Genomic DNA, 22,965 nt, shown 5'->3' on the forward strand with positions numbered 1-22,965 from the left:
TACTGTAGTTTAGTATATGCTATGGACAGCATATATAAAACTCTATCCACTTTTCTGCAACATCCATAAAGAAAAGATGATGTGTGTGTGGATGAGTGTAAAACATTAAACTTTGTAGTCTGATACATAAAGTAATTACATGCAGGAAAGTAAAACCTCACCTTGTTTCGGGTAATCCACGGTGGTAAGAGTGGGGTGCGGTCGTACAGCACGCTGTTTGATAGTTCCAGCATTCTCATTGGCAAACGGCAGTGAATCTGATTCCGTGCTGGAACTTGACTGTGGAAAGAGAATTTACCATCAGATGTCAAATGCATTTTGAAAAGAAATTAGATTATGTTTTCAAATGGCAGTCTATTTTTTACACAAAGTTCAGTCACCTTTAGAAATGATTACCATACTTCGCTTTCACAACCGAAAATGATATTGCTCTGGCTTAGTTTCAAGTTTGAATAACTTACTTAAAAGTATTCTACCACATGCATCACACACACAAACAGGAAAAAATTAAATAACACTACATAATTCATAATTAAATTTACACATAATAACAGACAAAAGTAAGGACATTATACTTGTACAGGGTTCTGAAGAAGTCCAGAAATTGGCTCAAAGATTAATCTGGGGGGGGGGGTTCATTTCCACTAATCAAGAAATTCAAAGTCTGTTTCTTCTTTACAAGGTGGGAAATGAAACACTGGATAAAGTGTATTGATCCAAGAAGGATGAGGAGAGAGAGAGAGAGACATTTTTAACTCAGTTCTTTAAATATACATTCCACACATGAATAACTGTTCCCCATAACCTCAAATTATGGACTGTGTAGACTACCAATACAAAAAACATCTACAATCAGACAGTTATTTACTCAAAAATGTACTTCAATGCCACAATTACCATCATCACGTTAAACTGGTCAACTAAAGCACAATTATGGTAACCATTCCAAAATGTATGTCCTTATTACCTAGTACACTACACACTGTCATTGTAGCAGAAAAAGAATTAGAAGGAAAATGGATAGATGGAAAAGAATGATGATCAGGAATCAGATGATGCCAATGATGTTAAGAAACTGTACATATACATATATACACACACACAGACTCATGAATGATACTTCACTGTTACCAGCTTTCATTTACAACCACATGCAGGCCACAGGACACAGAAAACAGTTTCTGGCTACAGACTATTCAGATATTCAAACTGTAATAATTGTGTGGCAATTTAAATGAAAATGTAATAGAATTTTACAGAACAACTGGTTATACTGCAAAGATGGGAATTCAGTAACAAAAGAGTACATTTGCTGGAAGCAAAGACACAAAATTTTACCGAAACAAGCCTCATTTAACATTAAACAATAAAGAGTCTAAAATACAAAATAAAACAGCTATTTACAGCGGTAAATTTACACCCCTTGTGATTCAAATACATATTTTAACACTTATTAGGTAATTCATATAGATCATCTATTATATTATTAGATTACTGAAGTCAAGGAGAGTACAATGGGCCAGGAATATCGCTTGAATGGAGTCACATGAAATACGCACAAGTTTTTAAGGCATTTTATGGAACTAAGGTGGAACGCTGAGAAATGGCAGATGCAGTTAGCTGCCTCAGAGTCACTACCAAATGGCAGATGTTGATATCACTGAAAAATTTACTCTACTATCAGAAAGTTTAGTTATTTATGTGGTTACAAATCAGATTCATATTCATTCATATTATGCCGACTTTAAGTACAACACATACCTTGAAACTGGCGTCAGAGCCGTTCCGGCTCTGTTGCAGGGCGAGGCTAGCAATGAACTCCTGCTCCACAGTTGAAGCAGATGAATGCTGATCTGATGTTCCGGTGATGTCAGCAACATTGCCCCATGACCGGCTCATTGTCGGTGGAGACGAGTTCATCGTCAGGCCCTCAAACTTGTCTCTGAGTCCACCACTGGCTGGTGGCGAAGATGGAGCAGGAGGTGGGGGAAGAGGAAGGTCTTCTTCTTCTGTACCTGTCAGCTCATCACCACTTGGGTAAGCAGGCAGGGAGAGAGATGGTGATGAAGCAGTAGAATGAAGGTCTACTGTGATAACTGTCGTAGTTGTACTGCTTGTGGAAGAGGATGAAGCCTTTGGCACAGGGCCACTGCAGTCTATAACAACATCAGATCCTCCTTGACCTTGGAGGTCTGACGGAAGATCTCCTACACGTGATGACTGCCTCTTTGGAGGAGATGGTGGTCTTTTCTTTGGTGTACAACGGGGACTATCATTCCCAATTATAGTGGATGTAGGTGGTACTGAGTCTGATATATAACATCCACCACCAGTACCAGGATTGTACTGTTCTAAGTTATATTTACTGATATCTATGAGGTCTCTTGGTAAACTCTTATAAGTGCCACAGAAAGCTGATTGCTTTTCAAAGTCTGGGATTATGTAAGTGGATCCATCATTCGTTGTGGGGCGAGTTTTGGCCATGATTTTTGCTACAGGACGAGGCCGGACTAGTCCACGAGGGCGCGGCAGAGTTCCACCACCCTCATGAAGGGTCACAGCTGCTTCATTCGTAGGTGTGATGTCTCCGTCATCGTAACTCCTGGGTCTCCACCCACCAGATGGGCCAGGTGTCAGTTGGTGCTGCTGATAGTAGAATGTCTGAGTATTCTCTGCACTAAACGTGTGGTGCGTATGTTCCGTGTTGTCCTCAAGGCTCTCGAGAGATTTGCCTCTGCCTCCTCGAATCTGTAACAGCATTTGAAGAAAAATGAGACTGCCATTTCATGCAGCATAAAGGCATTTGCTATGCAGTGACTGAATGAGAATTGGTTATAGCCTTTAACACAAGCTTCATAGAAACAATACAGACTATAAGCAAGTTCTGAATCCTATTCTGTTGCTTGTCTCATTGAAAGCTTTAGAGTCTATTTTGGACTGGGGGGGGGGGAAGAAGTCTTCTAGTCGAGATATGTATGGTCATATTCTTCTTCTCTCTGTTCACATGGAACAGTTTCCTGCACACAAACCTTCTGACTTAGAACCCTGTTTCATGATCAAAAATAGTGCTGTGGGAAGGGAGACAGTATTCAATATTTAGATCTTTATACAGACCAATTAAATGTTCCCATAATTCCAATACAGCAAGTGGGTTCAATGGAATATTATGTATGCAGATGAAAAAGTGTCATTAAGTAACCCAAGTCAGTCAAAAAGCAGACACACACAATTTCTCACATTTTCATATTTGAAAGATGCAACTGTCAAATAAAAATGTTAGATGTGGTATTTAAATTGAATGTCACTAATAACAAAATATGATTTTCAATCATTGAAATGCATTCTGGACTTTTAAATTAATCTTGTATTAAATGCTTAACACAAAAAGCACATACTCAAATGTTCACAAACACGAAGTCATCACTTACTTCTTGATACTTGTAATGTTCTGTAACATAAGCTCTGAGGATACTTGCTTATGGCAAATTGGAGAGAAAAGTTTGAAGGGAATGAGGAAAACAAGATTCTTGTAAAACCAGCTAGTTCTACATTTTGAGATTTGAACTAAATAGTCCCAAAGGGAACACAAGAATTAACAATAAACTGTGACTTCGAACAGGAGATGAAATATCTCATTGTGACTATTTATTCTGTATAAGAGGTTCATTTTTTTTTTCAGAATGTAAATGCTCTCTTTAAGGATAAACAACAGAAACCAAACATAATAAAACTTAAACAGTAATTTCCTTATCTGTGTCTTATAAATTGCCTTACCATGACTCTATCTAGTTTAGTATCCCCATCATTACACTTTTGTAACAAACAGTGAGAATGGTTTCATTAATACAAAGCAGTTGTAACAAACTGCAATATTTATAAGTACAAAATATGAAAAATTATGGAAATATATACCATATTTATGCATGTATAGGCCGCGTGCGTGTATAGGCTGCAGCACAATTTTCAGACAGAAATTATAGAAAAAATAATTTTCTTGGAATATTATTTCAGGAGTAGAACACCCTGTATTACTAATTACGAATATAATTTTTTTTAAACGAAGTGTGATTTAGAATATTTCGAATATAAGCCGCACCCCAGTTTTCCTCTTGAATTTTTGGCAAAAAATGTGCGGCCTATACATGCATAAATACGGTATACACAGTAACATAAAAATAAGACATATTATGTGAAAACCTTTCTTTGCCAGCAATCAAATGGGAATCACTTTACAATCATTGGTAGACATACTTGGTTTAATATATCACCACTGCACAGCATGGTGCTCTGTGCAGTGATTTCCTTAACTGTCTTCAGGATCGCAGGCAATGCAGTGAACTTCTGTATAAAAAGTTTTTTTTTTGTAAATAAAGGCGGAAAAAGCGTTATAAATTATGTGTAGTGATTTATACTGCATTATTGCTTTAAAGAACATTATCAACATGGATTTCTGTTAAAAAAAAAGAACATGCAAAAATTGCAGTAACACTGAACAGAAAAATAAACATGTATGGTCCATTGCTATGCACAGATATGAAGCACAATTAGCACTAATTATCTAGAAATGTGGGATCATAACACTAAAAATTCAGGAAATGAAACCAGATTACTGTAAGCTTCTTAAATTATCAAAAGAAGTGCAGGGAACATGAACATTTTACTGCCATGCTAGAATGCACATATCAGTTAGTTCATGTTTAGTGTAAAACCATGGTAAAGTTTAACAAGACCCTAATGTTATACTATCTCTAAAGCAACACAGAAATTATGCTCTTAAAACTTCAGAAAAAGGATGTAATTACCAGTGTTAAAAAATTTATTTCTACTGGGATGTAAGCAAATATGGTTGCTGTACTTCTGAAACCTGTCCTGAATATCACATACATTTCTTTTGAGTTCACAAGAGTTTATACATGTAGTTATCATGAACTTAGAACAGCTAATGTGTGAATTATCCCCAGATGTTGGGCCGCGCCATAGCTCAAGTGGTTAGTCACTTGCTTCCCATCGCGGTGGTCCGGGTTTGATCCCGGGTCTGGTCAAGTGGGATTTGTGGTGGTCAAAGTGGCGCTGGGGCAGGTTTTCTCAGAGTATTTCGGTTTCCCCTGCCAATCTTCATTCCACCAATTGCTCCACAATCACCCTCACCTATCATCTGGGGCTGGTACAATAGGCCAGAAGTGGCCACGGTACAAGGGACTTAGTCCCACCCCACTAGCAATAAAAAAAATAATCCCCAGATGTTAAGGTGTAACCATTACGACTGAGAATACTTAAAACCTTCAAGGAATCTACAAGTAAAGGTTTCATAAGTACAGCAGATATTTTCACCTGCAATTACACGTAACTTACAATACCTCTTGAAATTCTGTAATTTCTCTGAATGACAATTAGATACATAAGACACACAATCAATAAAAAAATCCTGAATTTTTAGAGGTTTTAATTAATGGTATCTTAAGGAAAATAACAGACAATATAAAAAGCTGCTGGAAGCATGTGTGAATTCAGAAGCTGTGTACTTTAAAAGTGACCATTATGCACTAAAGGTTGGTGACTATGTTTTATCTTATACAACTGCTCAGTCATTTTAACTGTCAGATTATGCAAGACAGGGGCACGAGGTAGCGTAGTTGGTTGAGGCACTATGCCACAAGCTGGAAGGTCATGGGTTCAAGTCCCGATGCGGTCACTGGATTTTTTTTTTCAACTGACCTAATCCTTCCAGCCGCACTATGGCCCTGGGATAGACTCAGCCTCTAACAGAAATGAGTACCAGGAATTAATTAAATAATTTTCCTGGGGAGTAAAGCGTGGCCGGCGTGTAAAGCTCACAACCTTACCGCCATCTTTGAGCCAATTGTCTAGACAGTGACCCTCAATGTCTCACAACCCTATGGGCCTTCACAGGCTTTTACAGGGATAGCTTTACTTTACTATGTTAAGACATAACAATGGCTGATCTGGTTTCAGGTACCACTTATATAAAACTGTCTCGCAGTGAACTGTATATTTAATTTACTGCACTGGCACTTTGCTGTATCATACCAGAGTTAGAGCAGATTACACTGCAACTACTGAAGAGAGAGAGAAGCAGAAACAGAGTGACTGAGTGACTACCTTGATGGGGACAATATCTGGACAGTACATGGGTTGGAAACTGAACGGTGATGGTGCTATGGTGGAAGTGGTCGTGCTAAAGGCATGGTGATGATGATGCAGTAAGTGTTGGTGGTGGTGGCTGTATGAAGACATTTGCTGGCTCCCTTCCACCTCCCACGGTTGGTGGAATGAATGGAACGTCGTGTGCACATTCGGTGGGAAGCAATCATCACCCTCATCAGGTGAATTCAAACCACCGCCGGGCGGAGTTGAGATCAACACCTCCTTGAAACAGATGGAATCAGAAAACAGCCACACATGCAAAAAAGAAATGAAACTAAAAGAATAAAATAACAAATAACCAAAAACTGGATTTGGTTTTGTTACACACAAGTGCAGTTGCAATGTAAGGAATGTCTTTGTCTTGAAGTTATTATTACTGAACTTATAATGTTGTATTTTAGCGTCCTGTTGCACTGATTTTCGTCCACGATATGTATGCCGTGTCCGTCTTGTAGTGCACTCAGTTTCACCTGTTATTTCACAACATGTTTCGGCACTATAGTGCCATCATCAGGTGCTTCATTTACATTAATCTATTTCATTGCTTGCCATTATGTCATTGTAAAATTTAAAAAGTATTTAAAAAATGTTCATCAATTATAATAAATATTTATATACTAAAAATTTGTTAAGATTATAATCTTAACAATCTTAACTCCCATAGTGGTGGAACTATGTGCGGTGTTTGAATTGGGACAGATAAGATAAATAATTATTTATCTTATCTGTCCCAATTCAAACACCGCACATAGTTCCACCACTATGGGAGTTAAGATTGTTAAGATTATAATCNGATCTCATTACTGAATTTGTTCTGAAAGACAGAAACCATACAATCACCTATCAGGTTTTATGGTTCTGAAATTTCATCAGAGAGCTTTCACCTCTGAGTTAGATGAGTTCTACATGGAACTAACATTTGCAGCAGAGTATTTTTTTCAGCAGAAGACCACTACTGAAACATTAACACATGCAAGTGATCTTGTTTTTGCAGGAGTACTATCTTCTTGGATGTAATATTGCCTCAGACTTTAAGTTGCAAGTTATTTTATTTTTAATCAAAATTTATAAATCACCGATCTGGATCTACTATATCGGTAAATAATCCAATAAGGAGTGACATATTTCTGTGAAGAGTGTCTGATGATGTAGCAATACTTCAAAACAATAAATGCATACTGATGTAGTACTACTGATTTGTTTATTATAGAATTGTTGTGTTCACTGATACTATTCACCTCAGTTGGCTCATCTTAAATTACAAGGGACAAATTCTATGGCTATTTAACTGAAACTGGCTCAACTTAAACGTACAAGGGCCAAAATCGATGGACCAGGGGTTAAAATGGTTTTGCAGAACCAGAGAGATGTTCCAGTTCAAAACTAGGAAGATTCCCCACATCAGTACAAATTTTGGGGGAATATTAAACAAATACTGTAGAGGAAATCATTATAACACAGGTTCAGGAATTAATTCCTTCATCTCATTACTGTTAGTAATAGTTTCAGGCACTGAAAATAGCAAAAGCAGCATTATGGAACTCAGCATATTGTGTCTACTTGCATCTATTTCCATTTACATCTCTGCTACGGTCATTTAGTCAAATTCTGCCTATTTATTTTTAGTACACAAGTAAAAAAATATAAACACAGCTTTAAAATATACTGTCTTTCTGTAAGCTTGTACCACAAGGCATCTTCAGGAAAAAAAGTCAATTCTGTGGCCAAAATAACATCATTAGACCAGGCAAATGAAGCAAATCTGCCTCCTTACATTAAAGCTTAAACAAGCTTTTGAAAACATGTAATTACCTGCTCATATAGTCAAAAATTCAAATAAAACATGTACTTGTTTGGTAGAGTGAGAGATATTTTAGATACAGCCCTCAAAATCTAAAATAAACTTAAACATTTATAGAATGATTGACCTTGGCAATTACACAGAGTGAAAAGAATACTTTCTTTCCAATTTGTTATCCTTTTAAGCATTATGAAACCATGCACCAGATACTTTCTTAAAACTGTCCAATCATAGGTTTCGCAATATTAAGTAACCTACAAATGCTGGTAATCATATATAAAATTCAGTAACGGAGACAAATAGGGCATAACAGTTCAAAATATTTATGTCTTTATGAAAAAGATAAAGGGAAAAATTCCTTGCATTGCAACTACATAACCAACTGTTCAGCATGCTAGTAACAATAACACAAATTAAAATTACAAGTACACAACTTCCTTGGTATATAGCGAACATTACAGAACTAAAATTTCATTGTGCACACATAAAGTGAGGAATAATAGTCCTATGTAAGCAGTGGGACCAGGCAGGTGATGGTATGGGCACATTCCACTAACGAAACAGAGCTGGTTTGAAACATTAAACCAAAAGGACAACATGCAGTTCAGTTAGTAGTTAAATGCAACAGCCGGTTTCAATGCATTATTTGTAACAATTTACTTGACCTAACTTTAATTATATTTTTAAAAAGGACTTTAAAATCACAGATGATAAATATTTTTACAGTATTTTATGTTCCCAGTTTTCTTTAAAGTACATAATGCATTCTAATTGTAATTAATAACTTATTTGATTTAAGAAAGGCAATATATAAAATTATCTTCATTTCAAGATAAATATCTCAGATTCATATGCCACATAAATATTCTCATACAATTTAAACACCAAGACTAATACAGAAGACATAGAACAACCACTTTATTGCAAGTTATATTCTTCCAGTGTACACTACATGTATGTATGTTCGATCTCACAAATTCAAAATTTGTGCAAATATTTTTGATTAACATATAGCATGTGAACATGAAATTGATTATCCATGGCCATTTTTCAATTTACATATATATGAATTTCTCTTCTGCTAGTAAAGAAATGTGGCTTTTCATGGAATCTTGTGTGTTCAGCCATGTCTTCATATAACTAGTATCCCAAGGTTTAGGAAAATCTCTCTGTATCCATCATCAGGGACTGATATGATGAGTGTCATGTCCACACGTGACACCTATCACACAAACTGCTACTGACATGACGAGACACTCTCGAAACATTATATACTAATTCATGTTAAGAAGACTGATTGTCCAAGAAGATTTCATTCCAAACTGTCACCATGAGAGTTTCACATTATGTACATGAGGCTGTTTTATTGCAATATATGAATAAACTGTACAGCAGAATATAGTAGCAAATCCTTAATTTAGGAAATGCTTTTATTATTTTACATTTGCCGTAATGTTTTTGTTTGTTTGTTGATCATTTAATGGCGCACTCAGTAACTCAAGACTATACATTGTCAGTTGACTGGCCGATAGTAAATAATGAATTGGAAAGGATGTGCAAGGAAGTGGTGAGGGCCTAATTTAAGGTACTATCCTGGGATTTGGCTGCCTGGACTGAGGAAAACCATGAAAAACCTCAGTCGGGACAGTCAATTCCCTGGTCAAGATTCAAACCAGATACCTCCTGTACATGGGTCAGAAGTGCTAATGCTTGAACCAACTTGCTCAGTGCACCATAATGGTACTATTCACATTCATCATCTCAGTAACAAAGACAAACAGAATACACATACTGCTGAAATTCTGGCCAGCATATGGCATCCTTATGAGAAAAGTCCCGTGTGGTCAATAAGAACTCTGATATGACAGTTTTTATTCCCATTATATGGTGAAAAGAGAAGCCAGAAACTTCCTAATGATCAGTTTCAATATCTGATGAATATACAAGGTGTGGCAATAAAGAAACCGGATTCATGCTNCTATCTGATGAATATATGCCCTCAAAGATGTTTCAGACACAGTAAAACATATATCCATTATATACCAAATATTTAAGCAAACCAAAGTTGCATGTTACAACTCTATTTATTTATATAAAAATGCTGTCAGCAGCTCCGATCATATAATGCCAACTGATAGATTGGAAAGGATGTGGAAGGAAGCAGTCATAAGCTTAACTAGAGGCCCCATTCTGACTACTGCCAAGAATGACTGAGGAAAGCCATGGATAACCAGTAAGGCTAGTCTGCGTTCTGGCCGGAATCTACTATAACTGCGAAAACAATGAAAATACAGATACTGACATGCGTCTAACCTAACCTAATTCAGAAGTTAAACTCTCCTACAATAAATATAACTCATTATTAATGTTCATTAGCAGGCACAAAACAACTTCTGCTGATGGTTATCAGTTCTTGACAGGTCTAATGAACTTTGCTTTTTAGAAGTTTTTAAACTCAACTATCATTCCGAACATTCATGCTTCTTATATTTAATGAAGCTGCCGATAACTCAGACTATACAGCATCAAATGACTTGATAATGAGCAATAACTTCAAAAGATTATGAAAGGAAGGTTGTGGCCCAGAATGGGCCTGAAGGGACTGAGTAAAATCACAAAAAGCTTCAGTCAGGACTGTCAGTGTCATGACTGAGATACGAATTTCGCCTCCTCAGAATCATTACCACTTTATCCAACCTACCAAGTCATTTTTGTTGTTTGCACTGAAAGAACATTTTCTTAGGTTAATTACATGACAATTTTTCTCTCTTTAAGAAAGCACAGGATGTGGTACTCTTCAGATACTGTAAAGCACTTCTAAGACTATGATTGGATGTCCGAGAACTGAGATACCTGTGTTTGTCCTGGGTGTGGGGGCAGATTAGTGAGTATTATATCCGTCCCCAGCTGCAGAGGAAACCTCTTGCCGGCACGCACATCCTTCACTCTCTTGATGGCCAGCAATATCTTCTTCTGGTGACCCAGCTTAACAATGCCAATATCCTCAAGGTCTTCCCATGTGAGTTGCGTTACGTCCTCCACGGTCTGGTAACCTTGTTGGTGAAGTGCTGGGCCATATTCCTCCAGTCGAAGCAGACGCAACCATTCCTCCATGGAGCCCTGGGTAATAAAATATACAAATTTATGATGAGTGCTCAACAAGTTTATAGTCACACTGTATCTCTTTGTCTAACTTAGGCGACAAGCGGCAGTTGCTTGGTTGGTATAGTTTGCTTGCGGACTATAGGCCACTGAGTTTGTTTGTATCTCTCTGCAAAATTTTCAGAATACTTTTTTTCCCTTCATGAACGCATCCAAACTTGCTCTGGCTCCTACCATATTATTACCCATTTCATGGGGGTAAAGTGGTAAGGGTGTGAAGCTCACCTCTGTGTGGTGTCAAGGTTAACATATGGTGAAGCTTTACCTTCATTACCCCATATGTCTTTACGGTACATCAGTTTATTAAACTCTGGGATGACTTTACCTTCATCTTTATTTGAGGTAATTTTACATTGACTTTAGCTTTGCAGGTGTCCCACAAAATAAAGGCCAAAATTTGGGAACACATTCTACAGGTAATCTGATGCAAAAGAAAAATCTACAAACAATATTTTGATTCATTACCATAAATGAGTTAAGCACCAGAGAAGTGCAATGTGCTAGCACCAATGTAACACACTTATTCTGAGCCTCAGTGTTATATTCAACTGGTGTGGTGGTTGTTTTTTCATTGTGCAAAAGTGTTAGTTAAATTCCTTTGACATTTAAATATGAGGCATATGCTGATGTTCATTTTGTAATGCCAATGACTGCCTCTGTGGTCTAGTGGTCAGAGTTGCTGGCTACGGATCCAAAGGTCCTGGGTTCGATTGCCGGTGCTATAAGATTTTCTGAGAAGTAGTGGGCCTGGAACAATTTCCACTCAGCCTTGTGAGGATAACTGAGGAGCTACTTGAATGGAAAAGTAGCGGTTCCGGTCTAGAAAACTGAGATTAAAGGCCGCGGGAATCCGTTGCACTGACCACGTGACACCCTCTAGCCGCAAAACTTCACCGACAAGCGGCTGTCGCTTGGTCGGTATAATTCGCTTGCGGACTAAAAGCCATGGAGTTTCAGTTTATGTGGTATGACCAATGATACGCAATGCTGACAGTGCATTACAATTTGTAGACTTCAAAATGTATCATTAAGTTGTTAATAAATTACTGAGGTTGATAATTATTTAGTTAGTCAAAACGAGAAGATTATTACTATAAAAGTCTGATTTTATGCATATATAAGTGCATATACTTGGCCCAGTTTTTCATTCTTGCGAATAAAGAAGGCAGCATACCCCACTTTTCAAACAAAATGTTACCTAAATATAATAAACAAGAAAAATATACTCACAGGAATATAATCAGGAAGTCCATCTGAAATATTCAATTGAGCAATCTCAGCCTTTAGCTTCTTTCTATGATTTGGTTTCTTTATGCCAATTGCTGTGAGATCCTATGGAAAAAAAGCTTCATTACTAAAACAATAGTTAACATTTAGTACCACTGCTATGCAGCCGCGCCTCAGCTCAAGCGGTTAGTCACTGGCTTCCCACCGCGGTGGCCCGGGTTTGATCTGGGGTCTGGTCAAGTGGGATTTGTGGTAAACAAAGTGGCATTTGGGCAGGTTTTCTCCGAGTACTTCGGGTTCCCCTGGTAATCTTCATTCCACCAACTGCTCCACAATCGCCCTCACCTATCATCTGGGGCTGGTACAATAGGCCAGAAGTGGCCACAGTACAAGGGACTTAGTCCCACCCCACTAGCAATAAAAAAAACCACTGCTATGCACCGATCACAAGAAGGAATATGCATTGCTTGCTAACAGCTGGTAAAGATATCAATATCTGAGCTACTGCTAGGCAACCATCCATAATAACAGAGGGATCGCTGGATACAGTGTCTTCTGTTGAGCCTGCCCTGAGGCTATACAGCGAAGACCCCAGGCTGGCTGAGGGCAGTTCAGTTGAGTGAAGTAAAGCAGTTGGTTAATGAATGAAAGAGTTCAGGTGTGAAGTGTTAACCAGCGGGCCATAGTGTGACCATGGAAGCTGAAGAATCTCCATTGTTAATATCCATTACCAGGAAATTTCAAACATTACACAGGAATAGCCATTGTTGAGAACTGTTATCAGGCAATGACTATTGGAGACTGTATCAGACTGATAACACTAGTATGTGTGTCACAGTGAACTGTAAAGTGTGGTCATGAGTCATGTGTGCAAGTGGTCAATAAATCCATATATATGAGACAAACTCCGTCTTAAGTGCAACAATTTAATTGTAGTTCTTTCTTCTTCCCTTCCTCCATAATACATGTTTCGGCCCTAAATGGCCATCATCAGGTGTGTATTCTTACGTAGCTGCTACACTGCCCGTAGTTTAAAATTCAAAATCACCAGTCTTTCCAATTGTATGTATATATAAAATCTTTGTTAACCTACACGCGTCAATTTGATTTCTAAAATTGGCACTTTTTTTAAAACTTCAATTCAAATTAAAATGTCTATAAATTTTCTGTTCTTTTTCTTTTTCCAAAAAATTTTTTTTAATTAAAATTTTCTCAGGGTACATGCCCTATGTCTATAGTGCTGCAGCGGCCACTTCTTGTTTTATCGCTGTTCAGGTATTGTTCTGTGTAGGCTCTCTCTGTGTGTGTCGCTGCTTATCTTTATTTTTTAATTTTAATTAAAAAAATTTGGAAAAAGAAAAAGAACGGAAAATTTATAGACATTTTAATTTGAATTGAAGTTTTAAAAAAAGTGCCAATTTTAGAAATCAAATTGACGCGTGTAGGTTAACAAAGATTTTACATTTACAAACAATTGGAAAGACTAGTGATTTTAAATTTTAAACTACAGGCAGTGTAGCAGCTACGTAAGAATACACACCTGATGATGGCCATTTAGGGCCGAAACATGTAGTGTGGAGTGAGGGGAAGAAGAAAGAACTACAATTAAATTGTTGCACTTAAGACAGAGTTTGTCTCATATATATTGTGTGAGTGTAACAGGATGCTTAAATATAATATTGTCAATAAATCCATTATTGAGAAGTGAGTCTCTCCAGCCATTGTTCGCTCTGCACCTAGAGTAAATGTAGAATAATTATGTTTAACGCATAGACATGGTGTACAAAGTCATTTAAATTAATGTTTCTAAGAGTATCCATGTCAAGATTTGTTATCATCGCTCAGCCAATGTGACTAGGGTATGGGCAGGACAACTTGGGAATGAGATGTCTACTGGCAGGGCAAGAGATTCTTCTCCTCTCCACAGAATTCAACATCCAGAGTGTCTCTATGGCCCATTCGGCCTCTTATCGAACGCATTTCAGGGGCTCTTCCTCCAGTGGTAAAGCAGATGAGGTGTGAAGCTGAACACTTAACCCCAACTGGTGGCAAAGTTCAGAATTCATGGAGTTACTCTTCAACATCTTCAGAGCATGATGCTTAAATAAGCAAAAAGAAAACTTTGTCTATCACTACTAAAGTTATGGCAGAACAGAATATGCGGCATGATTGCTACTTACCTCAGGAGTCATTCTGCAGATAGTTGGCATGTCATAGCCGGCCGAGGCAAACAAAGGAAAATACTCCTCAAAATGGAGATCCATTAGCCATGAGTGGAGCACATCCTGGTCCTGAAATAATGTGTCACCTTTATCATTTCTACAGCCTTCATGAATGCCTCCAAAATCACATATACTTGGCACTTTCAGACTGTATTGGTACCATGGTAAGATTCTGCTATATATAACTGATGTTCCCAGTTACTTTCATTTTCTTAACATCTCCATTACAGTTAGCTTCCAGTGCCTAAATGCGCAGTAACTATGAGGAGTAACTGAAGAAGGAGGGAGCAAGTTCCTATGAAATGTTACTAACAATCTACATTATGACAAAAGCCTTCAAGGGGATGGTCAGTAAAGGTAATCTACAGACTGGTATTGGCTCCTGAACCACAGGGGAGGACCTCATATTCTTCACATTCTCAAAATATTGTAATGGATTTGATCAACACATTGCTAGGCAACGGCTTGATAAACAACCTGCAATACACACATGCAACAACAGAACTGGGTTATGCAATCCATTTCTAGGCAAGGGCTCAGTAAACACATTTCTGTGTATCGGACTGTGATATGTAACATGGTGACATCAACAATTATACAGACTGTTTCCCATGGGGTCTGTGCATAATGTTTACATGAGAAGTGAATTCACAAGAATTTACAAGCCAGGAGCAGTTGAGAGTATAAGGACAAGAATGGAGCATGTCCTTAGTGAACTGTGAAGATTATATGAGTACAGATTAGGACAGAGGAGTGCAGTGGTTGAAGACGAAATAACAAGAAGACTTCATAATGATTTGAAGTGCTAGTTTCTGTGTTGAGATCAGTACTATATTTGGTACAGGTTAAAATCTGTGAGCAGAAAAGTGAACACAGATCTGACCAAGGACTGAACTCAGAACTCTCTGAATGAGAGTCCAGTATCTTACCCAAGTGCATCCATTTATTCACCACGTTTTATGACCTTCCTTAAAAAGCTGATAGTCACTCGAGTGATAAATAAGGTCCCTGCTTTTATCACACATAAAACTTCATCATCGTATTCATAAAATTTCATCACCAAACCCCCTTCTTCGCCAGTCCCTACCTTCACAACCTAACTCACAAAGATCAGTTATAATATTAATCTTCTCTTCTACAACTGAATCTTCCACACAGTCAATTCCTCCCATAATTTCTGAACCAAAATGCTACAAGCATTTCCCATTTCCTGCAAAGCATGATTTGCAGTGATCAAATCATCCTTGCATTATTAGACAAACAGTAAAAATTATTTACTATAGGATTCTGACGATGGTGTATAACACACTGATATATTGGGTTTTCGGACTTTATCCATTGTCCTGGTTTGTCCAGTGATTGAGACTAGCTCTTTCTAAGGGACCCAACAGAATAGGTGTTTTCCCTCACCTGAGGATGGAAACAGATCCAGTTTCTGAAACGTCGTGTTTTTCTTAGTTATCTTAAAAACCAGGACGATGGATAAAGTCCAAAAACCCAATATCTCTGAGTAAAAATTATGAACTTTTATATAAATATTTTCATTGTCCATATTATTATCAAAATTAATCAGATTTAAGCATGGTTAAAATATGGCCAGCACAAAAGAGCAGTTAGAATTGGTATATGGGACAGGATGACAGATGAGAGTCATAATGCTTGTTATTTTACGAGGCATATGTACTACACAGCGGGGTGTAACCTACTAAATGTATATGGTGGGAAAGGAATAAGCTGTTGAAATATGCATTGCAATTTAGAAGTAACCAAATGATTTATAGTTTGCAAGTGGCGTGTGGTAACCATAAAAAGAAACCATACACAAGGGTTTAAACCTAAACACCATTTCAGTACAAGTTACAACAGTAAAAACCAGTAAAGCACATGACTTGAAACTACAAGTCTGGTAAATAGACGTGCATGAACACTCTTTAATAACTGGATTCAGATACTGACATTAGTTCGTAAATCCTATAGCATACTGGGCCAAAAACCATGCCAAATGGTGTTACTGGGAAATACCCATTTAAGGTGTCTTTGGATGGTAGTTAATTTGAACAGTAAACTGAGGAATCCCTAAAATGGTGGAAACTTTTACACTTTCTGGACTTGTGACACCGAAAATGAAAATCAAACGAGGGGGAAACCGTAAGTCAGAGCATTAATTGGAAGATTCTCTGTGTTAACAGTGCGATGAAGTTAAATGTGTTTAAAACTATTATTTTGGACTTTGTGCAATGTCCACATTTATTAAAACAATTACATTTTGGAAAATGGAAATTGAACCAACTCCCAAAACATAGTGGCCTTAGTAAACCTGGGCAATGGTTAACCTCCAAAGCAGTTTTAATGAACTCAAGACAATAGACAGAGCCAAGAGTAAGTCTTGGGTTACCGAAAACCATAAATGTAGCTGGAAATAGACATGTCTAGCAATGCATGTACAAATTAGAATTACAGAATAATGATGCTGCTGCTGATGATAATGACAACTGTGCCACTAATAATCATTACTTCTGTTGCTGTTATTATTATTATTATTATTATTATTATTATTATTAGTTCCATTTAATTGGCCACTGTGCTGTTAAGTTATTGCACGTAAATAAACACGAATTGAATTGAATTTCTGAGGTGGGAACACCTCAGTCTGCTCTCCAGACAGTAGGAACATGCTGATGATGGATGATGTGAATCCTATCTTCGCATGAGATCTAAATATGGGCACTACCAGGATTTGGGGGGGGGGCACTAGAACATTTTCTGAGTTTTATATTTCAGTCTTTTCAAAATAATTTTTCAGACTGTTCTACAGTTGTAGGTCTCTATAATGAAACATGCATAGTGCCACAACCTTTTACCAAAGCATGGGGGGCATGGATGACAGCAGATGTTGGCCATGGCTCTGAACCATTTTCATAGTGTCACTTTTTTCAGAGGAAAGGGAGAATCTCATGTAGAAATATTTTGACTGTCTCGAGCCAGCGAAGTACAGCATTTTTGGGCTACAGGCCCCTGTAATCAATTTATGCACTCACAGGCACTCCTTGATGCAACAGCCTTTCTGCCCGTGCAGCTGGGCCACCATGTTCTGATGAACCCAGGGATGATGACGACAGTGAGCATCGTGGGCTTGAAGAGAGGCCACCCATAGTAGTGCCACTGCTCCGTGGGCCAGAAGGACCCAGAAGATGGTACCCTGATGCTCGGCCACTGTCCAAACTTGCGGTGCTGTGACGCGATCCTGAGCCTGACCCAGAACCAGATGAACCAGGACTGTCTCGACCAGGACTCTGCCAACATTAATTAAACCCCTTCACTAGAAATCAGTCTTCATTTGGTGAAGTTCAAAATAAGTCCCCTTATTATTTACAAATATTTGCAGATGAATAAATAAAAGACAAAAATGAGCAATAGAGATAAGAACAAAAAGGATACAAGCCCACAAACTCTACTAATAAACTCCACTGATCAGTGTCCTTTTTGGGAATCTAGTAGTCACTCAGCAAATCGAGAAATTTCCTGCCTTTTACTGATCCTTATCACTATCTTCACAAGAGCTGATCATTGCTCCGCATCTGGAATCAAATGAACCCGGTCCATCCCCTTCCAAGTATTTCTTTAAAGACTATCCACGACTAGGTCTTTCCAGTACCATCTTTCCTTCAGCTTATTCTACCAAAATTTGGCATACATTTCTTTTCTCTCTAGTGTGCGCTACGTGCCACCCATCTAATCCTCCTTCGCTTGATCGGCCTAATAACATCTGGCAAGAGCCTAAATTATGAAGCTCCTCATGTATCACTTTCTGCCAGTCCCTCGTTATATCCACCCTCTTCGGCCCAAACATACTCCTTAAACTCTGATCTCGGTTACCCTCAGCAGCAAACGAAGGCAAGATGTTTATTCTCTGAACAATAATTGACTCTAATGGCATTATGGTGGCTTCAAGGGAACAGAATGGTAGAAACAAAAAGTTATTACTATTCTATTAAGATTTCATCACCTGTGAGAGATAATTTTTCTAAATATTTTTATTGACAGTTTTTCAAACATGTGCATGTTGCTTCAACTGTACTGACATTATTTTGTTAGAAGCAACAACACGGCAACAGTACTGCTGTCAACTGACCTGGGTCATGTCGATGCCCTGATCCTCCTGCAGGGACAACTGGTGGTAGTATGTTGCTCCCTTCCCGGCTGCATGCATCAGCTGTGTGTACTGAACTCCCTAAAAGAAAAAACCCAAACAAAATAAAATCAGTGTTATCAGTTGTTAGTGCATAACCATGTAACATTATTACACATAATCTGAAAGAATGTTTTGAAGATGAAGATGTAAGAAACACGCCCAAGTGTGAGACCAAGATCATGATCTGAACAGAAACACGTCCTGAAGAAGGAAGAAGGAACATGTAAGAAAACTGAGAAGTAAATTTTGGAAGGCAGGGACAGATGGAGGGGCTTGGTTGTCAGACAGCGCACATAAAATTAGAAACATCAAAATATGAAGAAAAAGATATTTTAATAACTTACATTTCTTATTTTGAAAAAATAGAAGTAGGCTTATGTGACCACCATTTTGTCTGTGAGTCAATGTATCCCCCCCTTAACACTTGAATGCTTGAACCAATCTTTACGAGACCTGGTATGTATATCACGGCACGTGAGCCCCTCTCAATGGCGTACTTCACAAATCCCTCCCATCTGCCTGTGTTCTGTACATGCATGTTGCAAGGGAATGCCCACAGCAACGAATACACAACAATTGAAGAACTGCTGGATGCATCATTTTCTATTCAGCCCATGTTGTATCAGAGCAGAGTAAGTGATCAGTTCTTCCCAGAACTTCCTGTTTTCTATACATTACATTACATTATTCTATTATACAACTGTATGCATATTATTATATACTGAACACTTAAAAAATTCCACTGTAATTTCACTTAATTATTTATGATACTTTTCTGACAAGGATTCCTTAACAAAAAAAGTACAAGGCTCATCACATATGAGATAAAAAATGTAAAAATATAGTTCCTATCTGCTCCAAGCTTTAGAATTAAATATTACATCATTAATATCTCTATTTTTTATTTTTATTTATTTTAATATTAAAACATCGCCACTGATAAAGGAATTAACAAGAATAATTGTACTCAAAGTAGACAAAGTAAATAAAAGCGATATGAAGTCTTATGCTTACTTTCAGCAGAGGAAGACAATCGAAATTTCACCTCTTTCATATTCACTACTAGCTTCATATTTGAGAATGTCTAAGAAGAGTCAGGGGCACGCGGCAGTGTAGTTGGTTAAGCCACTATGCTACAAGCCGGAAGGTTGCGGGTTCGAGTTCCAATAAGGTCACTGATTTTTCAATTAATCTATTCCTTCCAGCCGCACTATGGCCCTGGGGTCGACTCAGCCTCTAACAGAAATGAGTACCAGGAACCTTCCTGGGGTAAAGGGCGGCAGGTGCGTAAGGCTGACAACCTCACCGCCATCTGTGAGCAGACTGTCTAGAAAATGTGGCACCCTTGACATCCCTATGGGCCCCTTCCAGGCCTGTTACAGGGATAGCTTCACCTTTACTTAACACCAGTCATAAAACTGGTTTACTGTCATAAAAAAGCAAAAACCACTTGGATGAACCATATATTTTGCGTCCTCACGTCCCAGGGTCCAAAAACTTTGGAAGTCTTAAATGCTGAAATGGGTAACTGAACATTTTCCAGTCTATAAATGAAAGAATGTACCAGCGTGACCAATTTACGGGGGCAAGGATTTCACAAAAGATGAAAGAAAAGTTTCAACTTAGAAGTACTCTCTTACACTACATTTAAGATTTATTTTATCCCTGTCAACAACACTATTTTCAGCAAATGGATTCTGCTCTCTGGGACATGTTTCGGCACACGCCTGCCTGTCTACAGATTCAATTCACAATTAAGTTGAGTGGATCCACTGATAATATACAATATACACTAATATACAATATTAACTACCGTGATTTACACAACAAGTTGCAAGAAATTACTAGAGGCTGTATTATATAACTTTACTTATTTATACATCTGTAACAGGTCGTGAAGGCCCATAAGGTTCTGAGACGTCGAGGCTCTCACATTTTCTAGACAATCGGCCCACAGATGGCGGTGAGGTTGTCAGCCTTACGCGCCGACCGCCCTTTACCTGCAGGAAGATTCATGGTACTCATTTCTGTTAGAGGCTGAGTTGAACCCAGGGCAATAATGTGGCTGGAAGGATTAGGTCAACAGAAAAAAATCTACCCGCGACCTTCCGGCTTGTAGCATGGTGCCTCAGCCAACTACGCTACCGCGTGCCACACTACAAACGGTACTACTGCTATTTCTGCTGGTGCTACAATACTTTGCCATTTTATGAGAAAGTAAATTTGGAGAGGTGTTGTGTTATTGGGAATATGTTCGCCGTAAACATTCCCCCATATTTTGTTCTCCCCTGCTTCTTGTGATTCCGCCTCACCCCCTCCCCTCTATTTAACTAAGTGCCAACCACGGCTGAACACTGCAGTGCCTTTTTGTACCTGAGGTCCTGGAAACGTAAACGCCGGATACGAGAACTGTGGTCCTGGAGACTTTCCCGACATGCCATACATCTCGCTATGATCACAGCCATCTGGAAACACAGAAACATTACATTACGTACATGTATGGGAAATGCGTAACATTCACACGCATTCTACTGACAGTGGTCAGGGTTCACAGGTACCGGGTTCGATTCACGGCGCTACCAGATTTTCTGAGAAATAATGGGTCTGGAACGGGTCCATTCAGCCTCGTGAGGATAACTGAGGAGCTACCTGAATGGAAAAACAGCGGCTCCGGTCTAGAAAACCGAAATTACCGGCCGTGGGGATTCGTTAAGCTGACCACGCGACAACCTCTATCCGCTAAAGTTGGCACTAACTTCGCCGACAAGCGACGGTCGCTCGGTCGGTATAGTTCGCTTGCGGACTTTTGTTCTGCCAGTCGATGCATCGAACAGGTTTGATAGCGCTGTAAGCTTATAGTCAGTAAGAGGTCGGTTGGAATCCTGGAAACGCCAGCGGTTATCATGAGTATTCTCCTGGTTTTCTTCAAACCATGCAGGCAAATGCTGGGGCAGTACCTAGAATAGGCCACGACTGCCTACTTCCAAATGCTTTCCAATTCATCATTCACCAGTCAAACGCTACAGATATAGAAAGCGTCATTAAAAAAATATATATATATAATATTCGATGCTACGGAACTCCAGTAACTAAAAAAAATGAGAATAATCGAAAAATAAAATTATCTTCCATTCTTTTTCTCTTTCCTACCTTCTATCTTTCTTTCTTCTTGAAGGAAGTCAATGACAAAGAGAAGCCCATACCATACAACCTCTGCAAGTTACTCGCCTTTAAATATCTGGAGAACCACATAAAGCGCCTCATTTTTTCTTTCTTTTCTTTCTTCCATCTACCTTTATTTCTTTCTTTGAAAAAAAATGTCATTAGAGTAATGGCAAGGACACAAAGAACGAGGCGCAACACCTGTGTAACATTAGGAACTGAAATGCGTCATTAAATAATCAACGCCTTCATTTATTATCTCGTTTCTTCTTTATCTTTTCTTTCTATCGTTTTGTCTTTCTTTCACGTTTGATGAAAGTAATCGACAAGGACACGAAAGAAAAAGACATGCAATACTGTATTAACCTTAGCAACTGAATAGCATCGCGAAAAAAATCTAGAATAAAATAAAACACCTCCATTACTTCTGTCGCTTCTTTCATTCTGTCTTTTCTTTCTTGAAGAAAAAGAGTGTGGGGGCAACAGAAAGAAACACGCTACAGAACCACTGCAATCGAAGAAAAAAAATGTCATTAGAGTACAGCAAAATCAATCATCCACGCTTGCACATCTTCGCAGCACATGAACAGACCCGATAGGCCTCCTCCACTCCTACAGGCTATTAAATCAAATCACGTTTTCTTGCTCCGCCTCGTGTAAGAAACAATTCAGAGACGCTACAGGCCAACCCTAACCTATATCGTAACGGAATTCCGACCTTCAACTTTTCTGCTGCCATCCTATGCGACATGCAAGTTCTCTCTTTAACTTGTAGTAAGTAGGGATTTTCAAGCTTACGAAAGCAATTAACACAAACTTCCAGCAAGATGTATCGACAAACTTGATGGGGAATTTTGATTAAGACGAAGTATACCGGTACTTAATCAAGAAAACATGAGCGTGGAATTCCATAAACAGGGTATATAGAGGCTTATGCACTAAAGGTAAAGTTTTCTCTGTGCTAATTAATTAAGCGCCATGCCGTGAAGACTTGTGGGGGGGGGGGGGGGGGTATAGCTCTACATTTTTTACTT

General features: G+C 38.4%; 1 protein-coding gene across 10 annotated transcripts in view; it reads right to left on the reverse strand.

Annotated features, from left to right (window-relative positions):
- The window catches only part of LOC111868278 (caskin-2), a 433,019-nt gene that overhangs the window by 2,043 nt on the left and 408,011 nt on the right, over positions 1-22,965 (reverse strand). For 9 of the 10 annotated variants that reach the window (XM_023858788.2, XM_033752994.1, XM_023858787.2 and 6 more), the window contains 9 exons: positions 21,143-21,234; positions 18,710-18,808; positions 17,616-17,870; positions 14,536-14,646; positions 12,359-12,460; positions 10,820-11,086; positions 6,121-6,387; positions 1,762-2,748; positions 162-279 (listed from right to left, as the gene is read on the reverse strand). In XM_023858788.2, coding sequence (XP_023714556.1) covers positions 162-279; positions 1,762-2,748; positions 6,121-6,387; positions 10,820-11,086; positions 12,359-12,460; positions 14,536-14,646; positions 17,616-17,870; positions 18,710-18,808; positions 21,143-21,234 — 2,298 coding nt within the window. The remainder of the gene's footprint in view (positions 1-161; positions 280-1,761; positions 2,749-6,120; positions 6,388-10,819; positions 11,087-12,358; positions 12,461-14,535; positions 14,647-17,615; positions 17,871-18,709; positions 18,809-21,142; positions 21,235-22,965) is intronic. The other variant, XM_023858783.2, reaches the window with a different exon arrangement.

This window comes from Cryptotermes secundus, unplaced genomic scaffold (assembly GCF_002891405.2).
Source record: "Cryptotermes secundus unplaced genomic scaffold, Csec_1.0 scaffold1003, whole genome shotgun sequence".
NCBI lineage: Eukaryota > Metazoa > Arthropoda > Insecta > Blattodea > Kalotermitidae > Cryptotermes > Cryptotermes secundus.